Here is a 26,962-nt window from a genome sequence, read left to right as displayed (position 1 = left end):
GCTTAAAGTTTGTCTGATTGTTGTTTTACAAGAAATGAAACAAATTTCAATGAAAAACTATGACCTATGCAATATGACCTTCACTTAACTATCAAACAATCTTATAGTAATCGCTTAACAAATCGTCTAATGGAAAAGTGAATATGAATAGTAACAATTTGCAAAACAACGTAAATGACATAAAACTTTAATTGCGATAAAAGTAGATGGTTGAAAAGTAAATTGTAGAAAACATAAAAGGTTGGAAACATAAAGGGTAGAAAGATAAATTGTAGAAAATGTAAATTATGAACATAAAACAAGGGATTGCGAACAATGTAAATGGTACTGTAAACTAAAATTGTAAAGTGCATAAAGGTAAATGACCAAGAATAAAAAGGAATTGAAAACGAGGAAAACAAAATTCAGAATTAGAATGAAAAATAAGGAATAAAAACCATGGTTTGTAGTCTTCCTCTTCAATTTGCAAGAGACCCAAATATGAAATCCTAGTTACTGAAAAAACACAACCAATCAGTTTGCATATTGTTAGAAAAACCACTTTTCATCAAAAATAGAGTTCCAAAAAAAATTTTGAGAACAAAATCATGAACAAAAAATATCGTCTGGCAAGATTCTCGTCTCAATGTTACCCATTCCAAAACCAAATTCAAATTTGAAAAAAACAATTACAAAACATAGAAAGCAAAGAGAAGAAAAAACAAAGGAGAAAATGTAGAAGAAAACAAATAACTCTTATTAGAAATGAATCGTCAAAACATAAAACTAATAACAAGAAAACAAATTAAAAACTAAAACTCCTTCGTAATGCACATAAGTCAATGTTTTCCGTTGACCTTCTACTGTAGGTTTCCTATCGATTTTCATCAATTCAGCGTTTTGGTCTTCAAGTTTCCTTCTTTAGTAGCTTCGTTCATGCTTCCTAAATCAATTTTAGTTCCAAGTCAACTCTTCAAAAAGGACAAACTATTATATTAGACGAATCAAACAAAATATAAACTAGAAAAAGTCAATTTTTAATTTTTTTTATACAAACTCTATATTTTTGATAAATTACAAATCTAATAAAAAAACAATAAGAACAAAACAAACCTAAAGCGAATACTAAAAAATAGATACTTATTATATACTTTTCTTTTCTTTTTTTTTTCTTTTTCACTTTCTTCTTTAAATTAAATAACCCTAGATTATGATAACTAAAGATTAATCCCGAATAGATACTATCAGTTTTTAAATTTTAGTAATTGAAATAATATTTAAATTCTAGTACTATTTTTTAAAACTTAAACCTATTTTATCATTTAAGGTTCAAAATTTAAAAAAAACAATTCAAATTATTTATTAATAATATTGCGAGTGACAAAAAATAGAAACAAATTTGAGATTTAATGAAGCAAAAGATTCAGTTACATTTAAATAAATTAATTAGCATACACTAATCTTTGAAAGGGAAGGAAGTAGAATTTTAGATTTAAGAAGAAACAAAAAACATAACAACGGATAAAATTAGTCTTTCTATAAATAAAAATGATCTTCTATAACTTTTTAACATTTTATTTCCTAACTATTTTTTTAATGTCATAAAAATATTATAATGTTTTTTTCTTTTATTATTTTGTGATAAAGTTCTCTAGAATATTTTTCCGGAAATATATCCACAGAATAAATAATTAAGTATAGTACAAAACAATTTGTTTCCTTATTTAATTATAAATTATATTAATTTTAAGATAAATAATCAATTTAATATAATTCTTTTAGTATAATAATTTTTTTTATCAAGTATGTTCACCATAGAAAAATTAACTTTAATATGTAATTAACATGGTTAGTTAATTTTCTATTAAAAATATATACCTTATCTAAAATAGATTATGATCTATTAATCATTAAAAAGAGATTGAATAAAACTATCAAAAATCTTAATAAATAAATAAATATTTACTTATTTTATGTAAAAAAAATTAAATATTAGATAATATTAGTTAAGATTTAGATAAAAACTAACAAACTAACTAATTAGTATTTATAAAATATGTCTCTTAACAAGAATAAAAAAGGTTTTTTTTAATAAAATTATTTAAACTTTGAATCATAAAATAACTATTAAAAATTTTAAATCTAAAAAGAAAAAAATTAAGGAGTAAAAGAGTCATTTCAAAGTTAATTATATATTAGTATTAATATTCGAAAAAATAAATTACTAAAGAATAGACATTTAATTACTTTAATAGATCATTAAGGGAATGCGAACAAACTTAACAAAATTAAAGTTTAATAATAAAACTTATTTTTGTATTATATTAAACATAAAATTCATGAATACTTAATATACTAAATCAACTCTTTACTCCTCTTAGTTTATAATAATTACTTTTTATTTCTACTTTATAATAAATAAAATTAATTCTCTAATTATAAAAGATATTTTTTGTTATTTTAAAATAGGGAATACAATAATTAAATAGAACCAAAATACATAAAAATGAAAAATAGAAAAAAAGTGTTATATTAATATGTTATTATGATGTGTATATGCACCACGCTCTTTAATTAAAATCTTGTTTATTTTTTTTAGATACTGGATAAGGGTGAATGGGTATTTAACCACTAAAAGATTTATTTATTCATGAAGGTGCATTTTTAGGCATTTAGGGTTTGACCTCCTGCAAATGACGTTTTTTTTTTTTTTTTTTTCTGTTTCTCTTATACTCCATCTCATATACTGATTTTATTACCTACATTTCTTAATCAAAATCATAATTAATGAATAATGATAACTAATGAATAATACAAAAATTGTTTTTGTTTATAAATAAATAAATAAATTAGACAATACAAAATTCTGAATTATATATGTTCTTGTCCGTTGACCTACTCGCTGGTTGACTCTAATGATAAGCTCTAGCTTCGTCTTTTTCTTCACGAGTTCGTCCTATCTCTGGCTGCTCTGTAACGTAGCTCCTACCTGTTGATTGCACTCCGACGATCAAGTCAGTACAGGGCTTATAAGAAACAAGAAGTAACCAGTTTCAGTCTTAGAAACAACATACCTTAACTTGGGATCTCAAGTCCCTTTTATAGTTTCCCTCTTGTAACAACTTTTTATCACGAGAATATAATCTCAACTAAAAGCATACTCAACAGGAAAATATTTTGTTCAAGGGCACACTCTCTAGGTGCTGCAACCGAACATAATCTTTCCTCCATGGAGTGCCTAAAATAATAATAGAATAACCACCAGGGTACCAACTCATGTACCAGAATCAAAGGTCCAATTTTTTTACATAGCCACCCTCAACGTGGTGCTACGTTATCTTTCGAACCCATGCAACCTAACCTCTACGTGCCCTAGCACGCATGGGCTTAGGTTTTAAAAGGAAACCTTTACTTAAGCTAGACCCCCTGCGTACTAAGTACACCTCAAGGTCCAAAACTACCCCTCGCTAGTTGCCTAGGCCTTATGCACAAGGGGTTATACGAAGAGCTTAACTAATACATACATCTAGGGCCCCATCTCATGGCCAATCAACTTGGCCCAAGAGCCGAGCTGACTTGCCTATGGCTGAGGCTGAGGTCCGACCACCGAGCGCTGAGCTCTGAGCGCTCTGGTCCAGTACACAAGCCCCCCAGGCTCGAGGTAAGCTTGCTCGCCCTTGGTGGCTTACGTGTCTTGTGGATAGTGGCGCGATGCACGAAGCGTTTCTGGGTGGGCATCTCACCACACTTCATCATGAGCGCACACGTGGCCCTTATCCACGATTGGAAAGCAGCATCGCTTGCTCTTCCCCAACACTTTGCCTTTTAATGTTCGAAAAACTTCGTCGTTTCTCACTGTTACATCTCTCCTTCACAAAGCTTTCCCGCCTTCACTCAAACTCTCTGCACCTCCTTCTTCAACCTGGGCAACCTCCTAGCCTCGACTCGCTTTTTGAATCAAGGTACCTCTTCTGACCCATGACTATGTATCGATATCATTTAACGCTTTCATCATGATCATATCATCTGTTCTAGGACTGCTGTGTACTCATTCGATTCTGATTACTCATTGCTAGTGGTGAATCTATTAGGCTAAGAAGGCCAAAGCCTCAAAAGAAGTAAAGATTCATCTCTGAAGGAGGAACTCTTGAAACCAAGTTGGTAGCAACACTCAAGGATCCATATTGTTGTAATTTAGTTTTTCATCTTGGGCTTTATCTGTAAGATCTTATCATGAGTTGCTAAATCTAACTTATTGGGATTGTCATATTTTTGGAGTTATTGTTGTTTATGAATGCATGTTTCTCTTATATATTCTTGGGTTTGGTAGTGTTCTTAAGGCTTAATGGTGAGGAATGACCATTGATTGTCCATAGGTCATGGATGAAGCCAGAAGACAATTTCACGTTTCTGAACCCTATTCAGCCAGTCATAGGATTCAATGGTCGCATATCGTGAAGTTGAGACTATGTTAAACTGTTCCATCTTAATGTAGAGATAAGTCTTAACAATGACTTATTGCTCTAAATAACCTTGCGTGAGGAATCAGCTTGGTTTTGCCAAAACAGGAAGAGAGATTTTGAATAAAACATTGTTATTTATAAATAAAAATAACAAAGAAAATTCAAAAATTTATTTCAATCTCAACATTCATGCTATATTAATAATTTCTTTCTCTAGTGATTTCTCTGAATTTCACCTTTCGATCTAAATATCTAGTTGTATTATTATTATCATTTAAAGTTGTTATTTATAAATATTACATGTAAATCACCTCTAGTTTACGTATCATCTTATCTTAAAAGATATTTATAATTTGATATCATTAAGTTCCTATGGATACGATAATCCTTAGTTGTACTACAGTTGACTCGATCTGCTTGCCGAGTAAAAGAGTAGGGATTTGATTGAATTGAAATTATTAAACTTAGCCCACTACCACCTACTTTATTACACATCAATAATTACTTTGTAATAGTATTACAATTCTAATTTTATTAATAAAATTAGTCTTTTTTTTCATCAATAAATATTAACCTCACTTTCAAAATACCCAATAGGTCCAATGACTAGTTTACTACAAATTACAATTTCAATTTATCGCTTGGCTATAACATTTTCTTTCCTCACTCATTATTTTTATATCGATCAGTCCTCGGACGTCGTTGACCGCTAGTAAAGGTGGGCCAAGTAAGTTGGGTCCCACGAGTGACGTGGGCCAGTGCCTTACAAGACACTTGAGCCAAGGTTCCGAAGAGTGGTCAGACATCGATCACCAAGATGTGTTAATGTGTCCTCGACAATAGAGTGAGGGCGATGTGACATCAAACATTGGTGACTCAAACAGCAGAGCTGGACCACTTGAGGTGGATCCCAGACCATACACCAGTTATCAGTAGGGAGAAGCCTAGATCACGAGGGGTCCATGTGTGTGGTGTGAATGACGCGTTCAGGCGTAGCACAAGTAAAGAGCCCCTGGAAGAGCTAAGGCCCGTGAGGGTTACGTTCCAGGGGTAAGCTGCATGCATGGCACGTGAACAGCTAGGGCACTCCTAGGACGGATGGCCCCAAAGATTAGGTGCACAAGTTGGTACCCAGGTGGTCATCCCGTAAGAGGTTGCACTTCAGTAAGGGTGCCTTACGCGGTAGATTGCCCTAAGAGTGGGTGATAGTAGCACTGAGGCACACCCTCAATAACCCTAATTGCGGTTAGCAAAAACCCTAGAGTATATAAATGGTAGTATCAAACCTAATAAGGTACACAACATTTACGCGAATACACACACAGAGCTTTTACGGCTAAGTGTTTTGGTGTTTCCTAGCTCCAGTACTGACTTGAGCGTCGGAGTGCAAACGATCTCTAGGGCGCCCTTTGTCTTTGCAGTTTCAGGTATTTGATCGAAGAAAGGCACGGACAAAGACAGAGAGAATTGGGCGTGTGATCGTCGTAGACGTACGAAGGCAATCGAGTCAACCGGCAGGAACAAATTTTTTTGAAGTCCACATTTTACCTATTATTTTCTTTACACCCTAATTTTCATCTCTTATTGTATTTCTTTCGTAATCTTTTCAAATTTTTCTTTTTCGTAATTTTAATATTACAAGTTCTTCTTTAATTATATGAAATATTAAACAAAACAAATTTGCTCCTTCAATTTACTTCTAACAATTTAATAATTAACTCCTTTTCTTTTGTATTTATTTATCATCAACCAAAAATTATATCACATTCTCTTAAATAAAAAAATAAAACCCCTACATCTACCTGACCCACGCTAATCCTTCTCAAACATTAATAAAATATTATTATTTATGAGTTGAAATCAAATTTAATAAAAAAAATATTATTATAATACGTTGACCCAACCCAACTCACATATTCTTTACAAATAATTTAAATTTATTGAAGTGATGTCAGTTTAGAATGGACTTGATCCACATTTTTTCTTTTACGTTCATATAGCATTTGTTTGACTCACCTTATTTGCATCCCACGCTTGGTCAATGATTATGTCTAACGCTATTTCCCGCTTTTGTGGTGGTGATAGAAATTCTAAAAAACTGAACTTGAAAAGAGTTTCCCAAATTTGATGTCTTTTGTGTAAATTCTTATTACAAATATTATATTTTTTTTTGTACTTTCTACGAAACTAATAATAAATATTCTTTCAATTAATATTTTTTTTCTTTCACTGTTTTTCTAACCTAACAAACAGCTAAGAAAATGGCCTCATTTTATACTTCTTTTTGTTACTTTCTTCCATAAACCAAATTACCATACTAACACTTAATGTTGAATAGCTTATTACCATTTTCAAAATATTAGTAAATGGGGTGATATTTAAAAAAAAAAAAAAACACTTGCACATTAATTTTAAAACAAATTATTTATTTCGTCCATTAAGGTTCAAAATCCAAAACAAAGAATTGAAAGTTTTATTTAATAACAAAGAAATTTATCTTAGTATACTAATAACTCTCTTAGTTTGCATTCAGTTTTCAAACAAAAACAAAGTTTCCTTTAATGTAATATAAGGTCAACATAGGTCAAATCCCAAAGAAAACATGTTAATTGAATTCATTGTTTAATATTTTTTTCACAAATTAAGAAGGGAAAATTTGATTTAGAATGCAGAATGTAAAGGAAAGTACAATGCAAGAGAAAGGGTACATTAGACCATCTAACAAGAGAATCATCTGATAGTTCGTCTAATGACATCGAAATTGTAAACGACTTGAAAGTAAATGGTAAAATATAAAGTACTGAAAATAAAATTTCAGATTATAAACTAGAAACACAAATGCAATGAATAGAAACTAAAATTGCAGTAAATAAAATTGCAACAAAACATGCAGTAGACACTAAAATGTAAAGAACACTAAAGAAAAATAAATCTAACACTAGATCGTCTGGTAGATGATCTAGTAACACCAAATGTATAGAAGAAAAGTTAAATGACATGAAAGTAAAGACATAAAAATAGAAGGCAATGTAAATGAAACAAAAGTAATGAGCAAATTCAGTAAGACACAATTGCCATATCCTCTAGCTTGCAATCGCTTGAAGTTTGTTTGATTTTTGTTTTACAAAAAATGAAACAAATTTCAATGAAAAACTATGAAGATTGTTGCAAATGCTTAACAAATCGTCTAATGGGAAAGTGAGGATGAATAATAACAATTTGTATAACAACGTAAATGACAGAAAACTTAAATTGTGATAAAAGTAGATGGTTGAAAAGTAAATTGTAAAAAACATAAAGGGTAGAAAGATAAATTATAGAAAATGTAAATTATGAACATAAAACAAGAGATCGCGAATAATGTAAATGGTACTGTAAACTAAAATTGTAAAGTGCATAAATGTAAATGACCAAGAATTAAAAGGAATTGAAAACGAGGAAAACAAAATTCAGAATTAGAATGAAAAATAGGAAATGAAAACCATGGTTAGTAGTCTTCCTTTTCAATTTGCAAGAGACCCAAATATGAAATCATTGTTAATGAAAAAACACAACCAATCGGTTTGCATATTGTTAGAAAAACCACTTTCAATCAAAAATAGAGTTCCAAAATTTTTTTTGAGAACGAAATCATGAACAAAAAATATCGTCAGACAAGATTCTCGTCTAAATGTTACCCATTCCAAAACCAAATTCAAATTTGAAAAAAACAATTACAAAACATAGAAAGCAAAGAGAAGAAGAAACAAAGGAGAAAATGTAGAAGAAAACAAATAACTCTTATTAGAAATGAACCGTCAAAACATAAAACTAATAACAGAAAAAAAAATTAAAAATTAAAACTCCTTCATAATGTAGTCAATGTTGTTCGTTGACCTTCTACTATAGGTGTCCTACCTATTTTCATCAATTCAGCTTCTGGTCTCCAAGTTTCCTTCTTTAATAGCTTCGTTCATGCTTCCTAAATCAATTTCAGTTCCAAGTCATCTCTTCAAAAGGACAAACCATTATATTAAACGAATCAAACAAAAATATAAACTACAAAAAATCAATTTTTAAATTTTTTTTACAAACTCTATACTTTTGAAGAAATTACAAATCTAATTTAAAAAAAAAATAATAACAAAAGAACCTCAAGCAAATATTAAAACATAGAAAGTTATCATATACTTATTTTTTTATTTTTCTTTTTCACTTTCTTCTTTAAATTAAATAACCCTTGATCATGATAACTACAAATTAATTCCAAATAGATACTATAAATTTTCAAATTTTAGTAATTGAAATAATATTTAAATACTAGTACTATTATTTTAAAACTTAAACCTCTTTTATCATTTAAGGTTCAAAATTAAAAAAAAGAATTCAAATTATTTATTAATAGTATTGCGAGTGACAAAAAATAGAAACAAATTTGAGATTTTTTTTAATGAAGCAAAAGATTCAGTTACATTTAAATAAATTAATTAGCATACACTAATATTTGAAAGGGAAGGAAGTAGAATTTTAGATTTAAGAAGAAACAAAAAACAAAACAACGGATAAAATTCGTCTTTCTATAAATAAAAATTATCTTCTATAAATTTTTAACATTTTATTTCCTAACTATTTTTTTTTGTCATAAAAATATTATAATATTTTTTCTTTTATTTTTTTGTGATAAAGTTCTGTAGAATATTTTTCCGAAAATATATGCATAGATAAATAATTATGTATAGTACAAAACAATTTGTTTCCTTATTTAATTATAAATTATATTAATTTTAAGATAAATAATCAATTTAATATAATAAGTATTGAGATATTTTATTTTTAGTATAATTTTTTTTTATCAAGTATGTTTATCATAGAAAAATTAATTTTAATAGGTAATTAACATGGTTAGTTAATTTTCTATTAAAAATATATAACTTATCTAAAATAGATTATATGATCTATTAATCATTAAAAGATCATTAAGGGAATGCAGACAAACTTAACAAAATTAAAGTTTAATAATAAAACTTATTTTTTTTATTATATTAAACATAAAATTCATGAATACTTAATATACTGAATCAACTCTTTACTCCTCTTAGTTTATAATAATTACTTTAAGATCATATCAATTGACTTGACCATGTAACTTACGAGTCTATTAAATTAAATTCTTAGATCAAATTAACATATTAGTCCTAGAATGGGTAAATTAATGAAAATCTATTTTTTAATATAAAATTTAATAAATAAAATGAGATAATTACATTTTATTATATATTTTACTGAAAAAATAATATTTAAAATGTATATTTTAATATTAAAGTTAGCTCTAAAAAGTATAATCTAATATCAAATTAATTCTTAAACATTATAATTTTGTGATAAAGTAGTATATAAGACGATAATTGAGACGTTCATAAACTAAATAAAAAATTATTTTTAAATGAAATTATGAGTGAATTACACTTGAAAAGCTAAATGATTGTTTATCATAAGAAGAAATGAAAGTGAAAACGATTGGCTTCAAGCATGCATGTTATAATTATAAAATAGTAGAAGAACTAAATTATAAAAAGGCATAAAAAAGAATTCAAAGAGTTAAGATCTACAAGTGGTGGGACCCACTAGCATTCAATATATATTTACTGAAGACACAGCGCTTACCGTTTTCACAGCCAACCAACCCTCTGCGTTCGCCTTCTCTTTCTCTGTTTCCGCATCACTGAGTCATGGCGATTCGCAACTCGCTCAACGGACAATTTCTCCGCCGCAGCACCGTCGCTGGAGCTAGGTTTATGTCGTCTTCTTGGTTTCGGAGCATCGAGCCTGCTCCCAAGGATCCGATCCTCGGAGTCACTGAAGCTTTCCTCGCCGATCAGAGTCCAAACAAAGTCAACGTTGGAGTGGTCAGTTTCTGTATCCGTTTGCGATTAATTTTCTCACATTTTTTGTTTCTAAGAAATTGAAGCGAATTAAGTTTGCTAAAGATGAAATTGACGTGATCGAATCGGATCCGGTCACCTAAACAGCATAAAACTGTTATATTCGTCACAGCAAGTAGAAAAAAGTTTATTGTTCCCTCCTTTTTATTTTGTTGTTTGTTTGTTTATTGTGTTCGAAGCTTTGATTCACGCAATTTGTAGGCAGTGGAAAGTAGTTTTCAATGATATTTTTTTAAATGTATTTAGTGCATGTTTGGTTAAAGTGTTTCTGATATTGATCGATTTATATTGAGTGTCATTGATTTTATTTTTTATTTACAAAAGGGTGCGTATCGCGATGACAATGGAAAGCCTGTGGTTCTGGAATGCGTTAGAGAAGCAGAGAGGAGAATTGCAGGAGGCCAATTCATGTGAGTGAAATATATATATATATTAATTAATTATTGTGTGTGTACGTGAGTTACTTTTTGACAAATTAGTACGGATTCTAATAACAAAAACATTAAATAGGAAGTAATATTCTTTACGCTTGCACTAAAGATAATGTATTTAATTAGAATGAATTCTATACTATTATCAAACTTATATATTGTTATGATGATGAAATTATTAATTTTGTAATAATTAGTTTAGAATTCAATTCAGCTGTACAATGAGTTTTTATTATGAAAGTTAAACTCTTTTATCATTCAAAATAGTAGGCGTGAGGTACTTATTTTATTTTTTACTTTCAAGAGAATGTGTTATTAATATACCCCCATGTTAGATTTTTAGTGTTTTTACTCTAATTTGTAATAAAAAATCTTATTTTTATTCATTTCTTAAGGAGTGTTTACCCACTTTATATGAATGCAAATTTTAATTGCTTCCATGTGCTAATTTGCGGATGTCACGAAAGTTTACCCGCTAGCAGTTTTTGCCTTTTGGTTGTGTATGGACGGCCCAACGCAGTTTTGGGAATATGATGCTACTATTTCTTGACGCATCCTTTGACAACTCTCTTCTTACCTTTTCTTATGGGGAATTACGATTCCTTGCACTGCTTATTTAGTTTGTTTAGGTGTTTGGGATTATAGTGTAGGGAATACTACTTTATTACCTGTTGCTTTTCTGGTGTGAAAGCTGAAATCTTTAGAAACCTCATCCTAGCTATATCTTTCTATTCGAATGAATACTTTACTGTTGTCAAAATATTCCTTAAAGGAGGAAGCTGTCAAATTTTTTCTGAAACTAAGAAAGTGGCATTGTTCTTGAAGATATCGTTGAGGTGTCAGTTGAAGGTGGTAAAATTTTCAGTTTGTTAAAGGGAAGGCAAAAAGTAAAGTGCCATAAAATATTATATTTAGTTGAATTGACTTGAGTAAATTACACTCGTCCTTCCTTTAATTTTTCTTGAATTTTGTCTGATACTCCTCAATATTTAGAAATCTAAGGAAAGCTTCTTAATTGTTTTAACATCTTGCATACATTGACATCTCTTGTACATTCCACTAACTCCTTTAATTTTTGAAAAATATTACATTTCTTATCGCTACAAGGGTAATTATTGCAAATGTTAAGGAAAGTAAATGTATTATGTGCAATCCAAAAAATCTTAGGGGTGACATTGTGATTTGCTCAATTGACTTTATTCCCTTAGTTTCTAAACTAATTTTGAGGATGCAACAAATAAATTTAACTTGAATCCTCAGGATTCATAGAACCACACCTTCCATCAAATTCAAACCATTCCAAGATAAACTTCTAAGGAATACCCAGCAATTAGTAATATTCTCCAGAACCAGTTTTTATTTTCAACATTTTTTCTAACACCTAGCAATAAAACAAAAGTCTTATCATTTATTAGTAAAAAGGAAAGGGTCTTATTTTTTTGTCTATATAATTCTATTCCAGCTTCGGGTTTCATTTACTTATACTAATAGTAGAGTTTGTGCCATTACTTTGCACTGATTCAAATGTTTCGTCAGGGAGTATCTTCCTATTGGTGGAAGCATAAAAATGGTTGAAGAATCGCTCAAGCTGGCATACGGAGAAAACTCCGATTTCATCAAGGATAAAAGAATAGCTGCTGTGCAGGCTTTATCTGGAACTGGTGCATGTCGACTTTTTGCTGCATTTCAACAGAGATTTCATCCTAATTCCCGAATCTATATACCAGTGCCTACCTGGGTTAAGTAAGTATTTAGTACAAGTCTTCTTTTAAACTTTAAAATACCAGTTGACTTTATGACCTTTCATTTTTAATATTTTTAGGTTTGAATTTTCTGCTTGTTTCATATCTTGCCTGGATATTTATTTCTAATATGAGAAAATAACAGCCATCATAACATTTGGAGAGATGCTGGAGTGCCTATGAAGACATTCCGTTACTATCATCCCGAGTCTAAAGGACTGGATTTTGCAGGACTGATGGATGACATGAAGGTATATTTCTGTCATTCCAAACACTTGTAAGAGTTGATTTATAGATAAACTTTTACAGGTGAAGCTTTGCTAGTACTCCATACTCTTCTTACTTAAATTAATTATTTATTACATATACAGAATGCTCCAGATGGTTCCTTCTTTCTGCTTCATGCTTGTGCGCACAATCCTACTGGAGTAGATCCTTCAGAAGAACAATGGAGAGAGATCTCTTCCATGATTAAGGTAACAATTTACGGAATAGTAATGCATAAAATCATTGGGTTTTGTCATTCTGGTTGCAGTTCTTGACTCTTTTTCTTGTTCATTGTTGTAATTGTTTTCAGGCTAAGGGTCATTTCCCTTTCTTGGACATGGCATATCAAGGTTTTGCTAGTGGTGATCCAGAGAGAGATGTAAAAGCCATTAGGATTTTTCTGGAGGACGGTCATTTAATAGGACTTGCTCAGTCATATGCAAAAAATATGGGACTGTACGGCCAGCGAGTTGGATGCCTGAGGTTAGTAGACTACTTTAAACTACAACTCAGGTGCAGAATGCTATGAATATGTTCTTCAGTGGCTTTTCTTGTGGTTGGACAGTTACATATGTTGGACCTCGATGATCCTCCTAATACATTGGATGTTGACAACCTGCATGTCAGCTAAAATATTGTTTTTTCATGTTAAAATTATACGAAATTCTGTTATACAGTATAAGTTTAAAAGTTAAATTAACTCTGATACCTCAGCTCCATAAGGTCTGCATAGTGAGGAGGAGTGCAGGACCTGGGAAATCCAACATTCTAAAAGTGAATTTTATAATTATCTGTAGCTTCAATTGACTCCAATTTATCTCGAGATGCAATGGAATTCCCGAGATACTTATTAGAATATTATCATTTCTATTATACTTTAGCATTTTAGAATATGTGTAGTAATTTTGTTGATTATATTAGAATAACCAATGACTGATTATTAGGCTTAATTGAATAGTTACTTAGACCCGTGTTTACTCTCTGATTGTAAACAATCCATGAATACCATAACACGTGGGTAGCATAACACCATTTATCTGAAAAATTGTGTCTTTCAACTTGACTAAAGTTAAAGCAAATAATAAAATACGACAACTTGGACATTTTAAATGTTTTGAAGGATGAATCTTGGACATTTTCTATAATATGTCATCTTGGACCTTGGGCAGCTTTACAAAATTTATGTCCTGGCTATGAAATGTGAATTAGTTCTGCAAAGAAATGTGCTCACAGTTTTAAGTTCGCTACAGTGTGCTCTGTGAAGATGAGAAACAAGCTGTGATTGTGAAAAGTCAGTTACAGCTGATTGCTAGACCCATGTACAGTAACCCACCTCTCCATGGAGCGCTTATAGTTTCAACTGTCCTTGGAGATCCTGAGTTGAAGAAGTTATGGCTTAACGAAGTCAAGGTAAAGAGATATTATTTCTTAAGAGCGCACTTCTGGGTATGAATTTAAGACGATTTGGAAAATATTTTTATATTTGTCAACTTGCCATTTTGGGTACGTCATAAGCTGGGTTGTCTAAGTTTTTTTGGCCCTATTTGGTCCCATTGTCACGGCTAGATGCTACATTCATCCAATCCTAGAAGCTCTTTTGTGTCATATCATACAATTACAAACATATAATAAAGAAATGAAGTCGTGTTTTTTAACAAGATGTTAGGATTTTTTTTGTCGTCGTCACTAGGTTTTGTTAACACTATTCAATGCTAATATATTTCAAATTGTATTTTGAAAGGACAATATATCATTACATTTTAATAAATCGTCAATACAAATTTACGAGCATAAAGATGTTGTGCTATTAGATTGAAATTGGACTTATATAGATATTATGTTTACAGGTTATGGCAGATCGCATCATTGGAATGAGGACCACACTACGAGAGAACTTGGAAAAGAGGAATTCTCCTTTGCCCTGGCAGCACATAACCAATCAGGTTCATTGTATTTGTTTAATGCTCCCCTGTTTCAACCACTTTTTTTTTTTCTTTTTATAAAAATCTTCATGCTAGGCATCACAATGGAATGGGACATCTTAGCTAAGTTAATACCCCAGATTTCAACTATAATCTGCCATCAAATATGGGTAACTAGACCAATACCCATATGAAAGAAAACAAACACTTAAGCTAAGCGAAACATAAGAAGCTTATACGTATTATGAAAAAAATCCAAGAGAATACTAGGAAGCAGACTTCTATACCTAACAAAATTCTGCCTATGAAGAAAGCATAAATTAAGATATTTATTCCATCTATTCCTAATAATCCAAGGCACTTGAGTCCTAGCATAGAAGGTAGAATATACCAAGGAGCAATCACACTCTAACCACAAGAAGCTATAACTCGCCTTTTGAGCTTCTTCAAGAGCAAAAATAACTCCCATCATGAACTCAACAACTAAAGAAGACTGAATACCAAAAAAAGCAGAGAAACCTCCTACAAACTCACCCATATGATCTCAAATGATCCATGTAACCACAATAAGCTATAAGGTAGAACATACCAAAGAGGAATCTCACCCTAACCACAATAAGCTATAAGTCGCTTCTTCAAGAGCAAAAATAACTCCCATGAACTCAGAAAGCAAAGAAGAATGAATTCCAAGAAAATAAGAGAAACCTCCAACAAACTCACTCATAAACTCACTCATACTGCCTTTAAAGATCCCAACACATGATGCAAAACCAGGAGAACCCCTAAAAGCACTGTCATTATTAATCTGTATCCATTAAGGCCTCCTTCAGTTTATAGTGGTACATAATTTAGCCCAACTAACCGTAGTGATACTTTTCTTCATAATGTCTCCAGTCCAGATGAAGTTTCTTATCCATTTTTCAACTTGCTTGATCAAAGAAGATTATAGACATTAAAGCTATAAGAAATAAAGCCAATGACAACAATATCAACAAGCTGGATTTTGCCCATCATACTTAAAGTCACAAGTTTCAACTTGATTTTATCAGTCAAAGGTTGAAGGAACCTAGATTTAGGAACTCCCACAAAGATAGGAACTCCCAAGTAATTGAAAGGTAGAGAGCCTTGATTGCAACTAAGGGAACTTTTAACTGCCCTAATGAAGCGAGCAGAATTGTCAGCAGAATAAAAGTTACTTTTAGAGGGATTAATAAACTGACCTCAGAAAGAACCAGATTCATTAAGAAATAACTTCAAATTATTGAGAGTTTTGTTGTCAGTCCTGCAAAAAAAACACAAAAATGTCATCAGCATATAAAATATGTGAGGAAACAGAATAACCTTCAGGACCAGCCTTATTAAGCATCTTCTTATCTGCAATAATTCTAGAAAGGCCTCTACACAAAACTTCCTCAGCCAAACATAAAAGTAAAGGAGACATATCTTGTTGCCTCACACCTCTACTACAAGGAAAGTAACAAACCAAATTCCCATTTACCTGGATAGAGAGCATGACAAATTGCAGAATAACATGAATCCAAAATGTGAAAGAATGGTGAAAACCAAAATGCCTCAAGACCTGTGCAGTGAAAAGGTCAAATTCAGAGTATCAAAGACCTTGTGAGTGTCAATTTTGTAGGCCACATTACCACCACTAGATTTTTTGGAGAGCAGATTGATAGCTTCAGATGTAATACAATCATACTAATTTGGAGAAATAATCCCTGAGGCAATAACAAGCCAATCAGCTAGAATTTTAGAAATAATTTTAAACCTGAAATTAGCCACAACAATAGGTCTGAAATCTTTTATAGAATCGGCACCATGAACTTTAGAAATGAGGGAAACCACATTGTTATTCATCCAAGGTAAAATCCAATTCTGCATAAAGAACTGACGAACAGTGTTGCAAACATCATTACCTATAATATCCCTACAGGAATGATAGAAGACACCATTAAGACCAGGAGAACTGTTAGCATTAAGGTTAAGAACAACAGTTTTAATCTCAGGCTCATCAGGACATTTGGTAAGCATAATATTGTCAGCATCAGAACAATAGCAGGAATGTACTTAATTATAAATTACAAAAGCTTCCATACTCCCTCTAGAAAGAGAATTAGTACAAGAATCAAAATAGAGATCTTTACAAAAAAACCAGAATGTGCTCCTCTATGAGCTTAGGATCTTCAAGAATTATATCATCAACCCTGAGCCTATGAACACCACTAGTGTTAATTTTGCGTTGGTCATAGTGTGATAGAAGACAATGTTTCTATCTCCATCTTTGAACCATATTATCCGAGCTTTCTCTTTCAAGAAAAGATGTTGACAGTATAGAGCTTGATCTAAATCTTCTTTAGCAAGTCTTTCGTGAGAAATAAAAACTTCTTTATCCTGGATGGAAGCAGAATCCAATTTCTTCTAAATATCTAAATGGCATTGTTGTTCGTGAGCCACCATAGTCTGAATATTGCCAATTTCAAACTTGTTCCAGCCTTTGAGCTCAACTTTCAAACTCTGGAGTTTATGTTGAAGAATAAGCATAGGACATTCATTTACAAGTTCAACCCAAAACTTCTTAATAAGCTCCATACAAGAGGAATTTTGCAACCACATTTTAAAAAACCTGAAAGAGACATATTTTTGCTTCCCGACAGAGACAGAGAGAGAGAGAGGCTGGCAAGGATAAGAGAATGATCAGGACGATTTTTGACTAAAACTTGGTACTTGCATGAAGGCCATTCGTCAAGACAATCAACATCGCAGAAGGCTCGGTCAAGTTTCCTATCAATCTTGTGCTAACCTTTTCGTCCATTGGTTCAGGTAAAACAAGAGCCAGAGAAAGACATGTTCAAAAGATTGTTACCGTTAATCCAATCCAAGAATTCATTACAATAAACTTGGTTAGGAGAAATCCCACCTTTATAGTCTTTAACCAAGAGAACAACATTGAAGTCTCCAAGAAGGCACCAAGGACCTTTGAGAGAACTTAGATCCCTCCACAAATCTATGCTAGTAGTATAGAAATTTGCTCCATAAAATCCTGCAAAATTAAAAAAATTCCCTACATTTGACAGGAAACAAAAATAAACTGGGAATTAATAGAGAAGTTGTGGACTAAATTGGGAGCAACAAGACACCACAACATAGCCACCTAGTTAATGATCTGAGATTGAGCAACTATATAAAGGTTAAGGTCTATGGAGAAAGAGTTCATAGAGTCTGAGCAAGCCATCATAGGCTCAGCTATAAAGACTAATAAAGGAGGATGATGCTCCTTTAACAAACTACACAACATATCCACTATGTGATTAGCCAGCCCCCCTAACATTCCAAAAAGCAGGTTACCTTCATCCTTTTCTTTTTGCTTGAACAACCTTGGTGGTTTTTTACTACCTTTGTTTCCAGCCTTGGGAGGATGACCTGATCTTCTTGCTGTCTGCACAACATCATCCTCATTCTCACTCGCAGATTCCTCATCCTCAACTACTTGGTCAGCGAAAATTTAGAGACCAACTTGCTTTCCTTCAAAAAAGAGTCATCGAGAGCCTTTTCCTCAGTTTCTTCCAAGCCTTTTCGTAGGTCATCCTTATTGATCTCAACAAGAGAGGAAAAGTTATTGTGTAGAATCAAAGAGGGTTGAGAAGGAACCTGTGCACCAGATGTTGAAGGGACAACCGTTGCATTAAGAGAATACTAACTTAAGAAGGGGAGCCTTGCAGGGCCCGTTGAAGATTGTGTTGCTCATTGTTTTGCCTACTAGAGACATTCATTTCATGAATACTTTCAAGGGAAGGCATATCTGGAAAGATATCATCCTCCCCATCATTTTCATCCGTAGGGAGAGGATCAAAGCCAATTCCAACTATACCTGCAAGGGCAGAATCTTTTCCTGCTGAAGGGGCTTTCTGCATAACCTCATTTAATGTATTTCAGGTATTTAAGAGGATTTGGAGTTATTGGAAGAATGTACCCTGCGAGGGAGGAGCATGAACCAAAGGTTCTTAAGGGACATACACCTGATCCATGCCTTTGTTTTCTGCGGAAGGTTTTGTTTTTTGGCTGACGTGATTCAGCTGATTGGTAGCACTCGATTTATGACCAATCATCCTTCAATGAGAACAAAAGAGGGGGAGTCTTTCATATTCAATGTCAGTGATGAAAGCATATCCCGATTTTTCAATCAAAATTTGGTTAGGAAGTTTGCGCAGCAAGTCTAAATCAATGAGAACTCTTGCAAAGAAACCCCTAGTCTTTTGCATTGTACAATCATCTAAAGCCAAAGGTGTACCAATTCTTCTGGCAATAGAGAAGATAGCTTTTGGCTGCCAATAATCAAGCGGTTATCCATGGATCCTGACCCAAGCTTAGGTTTTTGTTAGCTTCATGGTTTTGTCTAGGCAAAGATTCCAAGACTTCTTGGAGAGAATCTAGGAGCAAATTTTATCAATCTCAACTTCTGAGAGAATCACTGTTTCAGCCACTTCGTCCTTTTTTCTTTTTGCTTATTTTAGCAATCTAAGGTTTTCTATTTTTTAATTCGTTTTTATTGCGACCAAGTATCATAAGACAGAGGGATAGATAGCTCAGTGAGGATTTTGAATTGAAATTTAACATCATTATATCCCAAGTACTACAAAATGGTTTCTCACACTTATTTTTTTATTTATGTAGATTGGTATGTTCTGCTACAGTGGATTGACACCTGAACAGGTTGATGTTATGACAAACAAGTTTCATATTTACATGACCCGTAACGGTCGTATCAGGTAATTAATTATACACCCAATTTACAGGCTTTTTACACTAACATTTTATTTACATTTTGAGATTCACTATTTTCTTACATTTTATATATGTGTGATTATTACAGTATGGCTGGTCTTAATACGGGCAATGTCGGATATGTTGCTGACGCTATCCATGAGGTTACAAAATCTTCCTAAATTATCAAATTTACCAAGTCAACAAATTTTTGTCTTAGGTGGAGAGAAGTCTTCTCAGAAGTAAAATAAATTTATTTCCATTTCTATTTAAAACCATTGCATCATTTTTGTTATTTAGAACAATTTAAGTAGCAGATCGGATGAAAGAGTTTATTTATGATGGTATTATTTTCTTAAGTAATGACGGCGGTCAATTTAGTGTGTTTGGATTTCTTTAGATAATATGCTTATATTTGGCCTATGATGTGCAATAATTCTAAAAATATTGAAAGAAAAGAAAAACCTATTGGATTATTCTCCAATTTGTATTTGTAGGAAATTAGTATGAGACAATCTTCTTAATCATTCTTAAGTGTTTGAAACTCAATTATTTTCCAATTTTATATTACGTGAATTGAATACCTAAATGTTAGACAATCATGTCTTTCTGTAGTTTTAGTAAGTATAAAAATTGTATTTATCATAAAATTGAGATATTATGTTTGTTAAATAAAATTGTAGATTCATGGTAACGCATTGATATTATGAAATAATTTTATATTTGTATTTAATCCTAAATGTTATTTTTGAAGTAATTATTATAGAAGCCAACAAATTTATTACCTATATAATATTTTATAATTGAATAATATTATGGGTGAGTATCCATTTTAGTAATATAGATATTAATAGACTTTGTATTGTATTTGAATGTTGTTTTATTAAATGTAATATTTATAATATTACATTGATAAATTTATATTAAACTTTTTTACATTTATTGTTATTTATTATGATCTCTTACAGTTTAAAAAATATTTTATTTTCATGATTTTGAATATATATGTCAACTTGATAAAGTTGGTTTTGGGAAAACTTGAAACTGAATATTACATACGAATTTTAATCCATATGTATATACATCACACAATTATGTAAAAAAAATAACAATTATGATCGTTTTATATATGGATTTTTTTATATATATAATTTGTATGTAACTATGTTTTACATATGAATTTGATCTCTTGCATACGAATTTGTGTTATATATAATACCAAATTTTCTTGTAGTGATCAATTTTCTTAATACTACGTAGTTTTAATTAATTGCTTTATCCAAATTATCTTCCCGTAATAAAAATATTAATCGTAGAATATTGCGAATTATATGATGATATAAAAAAAAGTTAGTATATAAACATTTCTATTGACTTAAACTCTAATGCTCTAAGTTATGTGGATCAATTGTATATTAGGGGTTGACAATACCCCTTCTCCAACATTCAAAAGATGACAACTATATAATGTCTTTATTATTATTTTAATAATCTTTTATATAATCTATTCTTGCCAACTGACCTCGGTCAGACTCAGAAGTGAGCTCCTAGCTGAAGTGTTCTTGCTGAGGTGTTGAACCAAGACGCTTTGGGACAAAGGGGGCTCCACCTGTTGATCACACTTCGACAATCAAGTCATTGAGAGTATTCAAACTATAATTTTGTATCAGTATAGGTTTCATAAAAACTTACCTTTACTCGGGGTCTTAAACCCCTTTTATAGACATTCCTTCAACGACTTTCATCAACCAGAATATTGTTTCAACAAGAAAATAATTTCAACAACAAGAATATAATCTCAACCATAAAACATTCTGTTAATGTTCACCTTTATTTTCGGGTGCTATGCCACATCATTCCCAACAACTTTTATTTGTATTTAAAATATATATGCTTTAACGAATTCAACTATTCCTTATGTTATTTTTACTTTAAGTATCTTCTTTGTATAAACTATCAAACACCTGGCCCGACCTCATAACATGTCGTTGGGCCCATCCCTGCCCTAGGCCGAGCTGGGTATAACTTATCTAACTGAGCTTACACTTCAGTGCTTGGGCCAAGGACCCGAGCTCGTCCGACCAGTACACAAGCCCCCCATGCTCGAGCCGAGCTTGACAAGGTGAAGAGGCTCTCCAGTACTGGCGACTGACATGACGTTTTCTCAGGGGTAGGTAGGGCATGGTCACCGAAGCATTTCCTGATAAGATGTCCCACGTACTAAATCTGGGGGTCCACTTGGCGTCTGCATCAACGGTAGGAAAATCCTACCGTTTCAACTTCTTCATTTTTCAAAATACCCTCATTTTGTTCTCACACTCTTCACTCTCACGCTACTCACCACTGCTTGAGCTTTCTCCTAAAACTTCTCATTTTCTCTTTTGCGCCACCACACACCACCACTACTCACTGGAAAATCAGGTATGGTCTGTCCACTTATCTTCACTGATGGTTGTTATTTGCTTTATTGGTTTCATTTTGAGAATAGTATCTTAGCTTACGCCGATTCGATTCACTCTGCCCTGTTCTGAATTTCATTCGTTATTTTGTCTTTGTTTTATGCTTTAGTTACATTGACAATGGATTATAGTTCCACATACCCTTAGGCTAAGAAAGATCTCCTAAAAGAAACCTCTTATTTACCACCCGTTTTCGTATTAGAGAGTTAAGGGAAGGTGGGTGTGTTCTGAGTAAAAAAACATGAGGGTTTCGTTAAAACAATAGTGTAAGGAAGGGGAACTGATATGTTGTGATGAGTCATCGGACCCTGATGGTCCCTTTTGCTTCTTTTAGGCCACTTTCTTTAAAAGGGTCCTTCTTCATTTACCCATGTCCATTTTTGAAAAGGAACTGTTGACCGAGTTAAGTAAAGCTGGGCAATTATCCGAGTTTTCATAATCCTATGTTCACAGCTTGACATCTCGCCAACTGTGGAAGTCTTCTTGTATTTTTTTTAGGCCAAGCACTCGGGCTGCCAATTGTGGATTTCCCTAAAGTGTGCCCCTGGTAGAGGTTAACTTACCCTCTTCCAGTCGTCCTATAAAAACTTTAAAGGCCGATTTCTTAAGATTCGAGCTTCAACAAGAGATTCGTCCCTACTGGACAAACTTCCCTTGTATTGGACGCCCAAGCCTAGATTCCAGAGTGCTCGGCGCTTCGAAGATTTGTCTTGAAAGGATCAAGGAATTTGCGAGTTTTTGACAAGCTTGAAAGTCGTCTTTGATACCTCCTTTCTTTTGACCAAAGAATACCTTCCCAGTGCGTTGAAAGCCTACACCGATACTCCTCCTTTCCTACCTTTGACGAAAACATTTATATCATTGCCACTAATCATTTATTCGTTTTTGCAGAAAAAATTCTTTCCAACATCAGCAAGACAGAGCTAGTTGAGCTCACTAGGAAGATGAGGGCAGCTGCTAGCCTGCCTAAGGAGTCTTTGGCACAAAAAAGGAAAGCTCTTGCTCTAATAGCCCAGACTCTAACTGACCCGAACGAGCAGACCATTTCAGGGCTCGTCTTTAAAAGGAAGAGAAAAGCGACCATTCCCCCTACCGAGCATTCACATTTAGATGACCGAGCACCTCACCAAGAGGTCATCACCATTCAAGAGTGAGAAGCCGAGAGCTCGAGGGGAAAGAGCTTGTGGGATCCTGATTTCGATGTCCCAACCCATGGTGAAGCGTTCTTCTTGCCCAACGAAGACAGAGCTAGGCTCAAGGTTCATGACGAAGATCACCTGCGCCATGATACCTTGAAGCTATTTGGACAGGCATTTGCCATGGCTTCCCTGGTTAATGCTAAGGCAAAAGATCGAAAAGTTGTCGAGGACCAAAGGGTTAAAGAGAACATGGAGCTCCACAAGGAGGTAGAACGCCTCCAGACTGAGATCAAACGCTTTAGTGGTCTGCACCAAGAAGTCAAGCGGCTCAGAGCAGAGAAAACCCAAAAGGCATCAAGCTTAGTTGAAGAGAACAACAAGCTTTTGATTGAAGTTGACGAGCTGAAGAAGGAGCTGACCCGAAAAAGAGAAGATCTCATCAGGGCTCCTAATTCCTTCAAGCAAGATGCTGCTTAATCATCACAAATTGCCTTACATCTTTATAATTTTTTTTACATAAAGATTAATTTTCTATTATTTTATGCAAAGTTTAGCGTTGTCAATATAAAAAAAAAAAATTCACTATAAAAGATATTTTAAACATAGCAAGTTTAGAGGAACAAATATCAATGTTAAATAAAAGATTATCAAACTTTGCTACAGTTTTGATACCTAAACAAAAGATCATCATGAGTTTCAATGATCTTATTTAAGATGTTTATAAATAAGAGTTTGCATAATCGATCAACAAAGACCTACAACATGATTTCATGTGTCTTTTGCTTCTTAAGTTAATAAGTTTCAAATCATTATATCATCTTATAAATGAAAACAAAAGTGTGTTATCTTTATAAGTATTATACTTTGTAAATTTATATTAATAAAAAATGTTTATATGCATATCTTGCCTTTGAAAGTTTTTTTTAATATTTTAACAACATTTTTATTTGTTGTACTTAACACTAATAGAATATTAGTTAAAAGTCATAAGTAAGTGTTAAAGAAGAACTATGTTCTTTATCTCGAGTGGATTATAAAATGCACAATTAAAAATAACTTTTTTTTTATTTGTCATAAGCCAAAATTATTAGGAATACTTGTGTAATCAATTTAATTATATTGAAAAGTGTTATTAAAAGAAGAATTGAATGTAACTCATATTGATTGAACTAGTAAGTGTTTTTCATCTGTTACATTTGTACAAAGCTCTCTTTTTCTTAGTGGATTGTTTGTGAAAGTGTTTTAAATTTATTTTTAAATTAGTGGATGATATCATTTCCTTAATAATGTCTCGCGAAGATCTTTCAAAAATTTCAATCTGTCTTCAAGAGTTAAGTTATTTTTTTTATATGTTTCATAAAATATTTCATCTAGATTATAAATGAAATTGACAGATAAAATTTTGAAAATTATTTCATATATTTTGACAAAATTAACTTTTTGGTAATTTTTAACTTATTTCAACTACTTTGATTAGTATTTCAAAATAAACTACTTTTATTTGTTTCAAAATAATCTACACATATGATACTTGATCCTGCCGGCAACTCGAACGTGGAGGAATCGCTTTGTAGCGCTCTCTGTCCCGTCTACGCGACTGCGTTCTCTGCAAAGTCACCCTCAGAACCTTCTCTTGATGCTCCAAACGTGACCTGCAAAACACACAGACGGCGCCTCTAGCGGCCGTTTGCACTCCGACGATCAAGTTAGACCACATAACCACCAAATGAGAAAACTAGCAGTGTGTGTGAAAAACCTCTTGCTCTCTTTTTTCTCGTATCCCCCTCAATCTCTCCCTGATTCTCCTTTATGTCTCTCTCTCTGCTTCTGGGCATAACAGAATTCTGTTATGCTTTTCTGGCATGTGTCAGAACCCTGTTATGCTTTTCTGAGACAATGTACCTTCAGAATCAGTAGAGTGTGGGTGTCTGTGCGTGTCCGCGCGTCTCTGCGCTTGGCTGCGCTTGTCTGTACCTTTAGCAGTACGGAGTGCACCTTTATCTGGACCGCACCCCTCTCAGATGATGACACGTGGAGGCATGCGACTCACATCTAACCACACACGTGTCACTTACTGGAAGGGCTCTAGCGCTTCTCTTGTGTGCCTAAGTTACGCCCTTGCGGAGTAACTTAGGATATTTCTTCCATCTGGGTAAATCGCATACTCTCAGGAGAACGCCAGGTGTGGCTGGTCTAGGCACACTCACCAGACGTTGCTCCCTGCGTAAACGGCTTACCCTACACGGTGTCACGCACGTAATGGGTTGAGGGAATCACCAATCACTGACTGGTTTACTAGTTCCCTCAGGCCACTCTCGTGCATGATTCCCTGGGATGTGCTCGTGCGAGGTTCATGCGTAACGCTCTCGCTGGGAACCTCAATCCCAGTTTAACTGCGTGTAACACGAGACCCCGATGACAATGCACCCGATGACTGATCAGTGCTCCATTTACTTCTCGCGTTCTGCCCCCAGGCGTGAGTCTGGGAACTGGTCTATTGGTGGCCACTTGGCTACTGACCACCGATCACCGTTCTGGATGATCTGTCCCCTGACCTCTCTGCCGCCTGATCTGTCGATGGTCACTTGGTTACTGACCCCCGATCACCGCTCTTGGCGATCGTCTCCTTGATCTCTCTGTCACTTGGTCCACGTGTCACCCTGCGAGTGGTCCACGTGGTCCTCTGCTGCTGACGTCATCGACTACCGATGACCGATCGGATCACAAGCCCCCCAGTCTCGAGTCGTGAAATCGTTCTCGGTGAAGAGACTAAGTGGTCGTGCCCTCAGTCCACGTGGCAAGTGGGACCGCGTCACGTGCCACCTCACGTGTTGCTCTTTTAACGTTTGGACTTCCTTCCTTAATCTCGCGACACGTGGCCCCATCGACGGCCAGCGTGGTGTGTCGCTAGCGCTTCCCTTATTCAAATTGGCGCGCGCCTTCACTGTTCCTTCATCTTCTTCAATCGACTCTCAGACTTCTTGCGAACTCTTTCTCTGCGCACCCATCTTTCTTCAAGTTTTCTGCTTCCAAACCTCTTGCGATCATCCAAAGGTATGGTTTTTCTTCTTCCTGGGTCTATTTAGGTTATTTCTACCGTTTGCATTTACCTTTCTCGTTATCATGCATTCATTTCCCCTGCTTTCCCTCTCTCGAGCCGCGCTAGGGTTTTTCGCGCTCTTGCCCTGATTTCTGCTTCCCCTTCTTCCTTTTTTCACTTGGGCATCTCTTTCTCCTTTCCCTTCTCTGTTTTCACCGAACCATTCATCATTCCCTCTTCTTCCATTCATTCTGACCTTTCGTTTTTCCTCCATTTGCAGCTATCTCGCGATGGCTCGCTTGAAACAAACCGCGCGCATTATTGCCTCATCCTCTGGTGCACAGCCTTCCGCGAGTGCGCCAGCTCCAACACCGCCTGCTGCCACCTCCTACCATGACAACGCCAGGGTCTACGACTGGGCCCCCCTGGCGTTGCTGGCCGAAACATCCACCCTACTACCGCAGGGTCACCTCACTTCCCTTCTGAGCCATGACCCGGATGAACCTTCGTGCGCCATAGACAGGGAAAACGACTTCAACATGCAAGTCCGCATCCCTCCTCGAGGGATGCCCATCTGTGCGGACGATAGGGCCACCAATGGGGTGCCCTTCGTCTTCATCTACTCCGCCATCTTCAAAAGGTTGAAGCTGCGCCTCCCCTTCACCTTTTTCGAAAAGGAGCTGATGATGGAGTTGAACGTCGCGCCCTGCCAACTCCATCCCAATGCCTGGGCCTTCATCCGGGCATTTCAGATCCTCTGCAATTACTTCGGGCACAACGCCTCCGTGGATGTGTTCCTCTACTTCTTCGAGGCGAAGAATCCTGGGGACAG

The 26,962-nt window shown here is 34.0% G+C and overlaps 1 protein-coding gene across 1 annotated transcript; it reads left to right on the top strand.

The window, feature by feature from the left end:
• Window positions 1–9,999: 9,999 nt before the first annotated feature.
• LOC137821299 (aspartate aminotransferase, mitochondrial) lies at window positions 10,000–19,868 on the top strand. The gene is made up of 10 exons (XM_068625820.1): window positions 10,000–10,327; window positions 10,688–10,773; window positions 12,331–12,537; window positions 12,682–12,787; window positions 12,908–13,012; window positions 13,114–13,286; window positions 14,054–14,213; window positions 14,651–14,746; window positions 19,403–19,497; window positions 19,602–19,868. Exons 1-10 carry the CDS (start codon window positions 10,151–10,153, stop codon window positions 19,672–19,674), a joined length of 1,278 nt encoding a protein of 425 aa, XP_068481921.1. The 5' UTR covers window positions 10,000–10,150; the 3' UTR covers window positions 19,675–19,868.
• Window positions 19,869–26,962: the final 7,094 nt, after the last annotated feature.

This window comes from Phaseolus vulgaris, chromosome 11 (assembly GCF_000499845.2).
Source record: "Phaseolus vulgaris cultivar G19833 chromosome 11, P. vulgaris v2.0, whole genome shotgun sequence".
Classification (NCBI taxonomy): domain Eukaryota; kingdom Viridiplantae; phylum Streptophyta; class Magnoliopsida; order Fabales; family Fabaceae; genus Phaseolus; species Phaseolus vulgaris.
The sequence above is the reverse complement of the archived record's forward strand: the minus strand, read 5'-3'. Positions and strand labels throughout refer to the sequence as shown.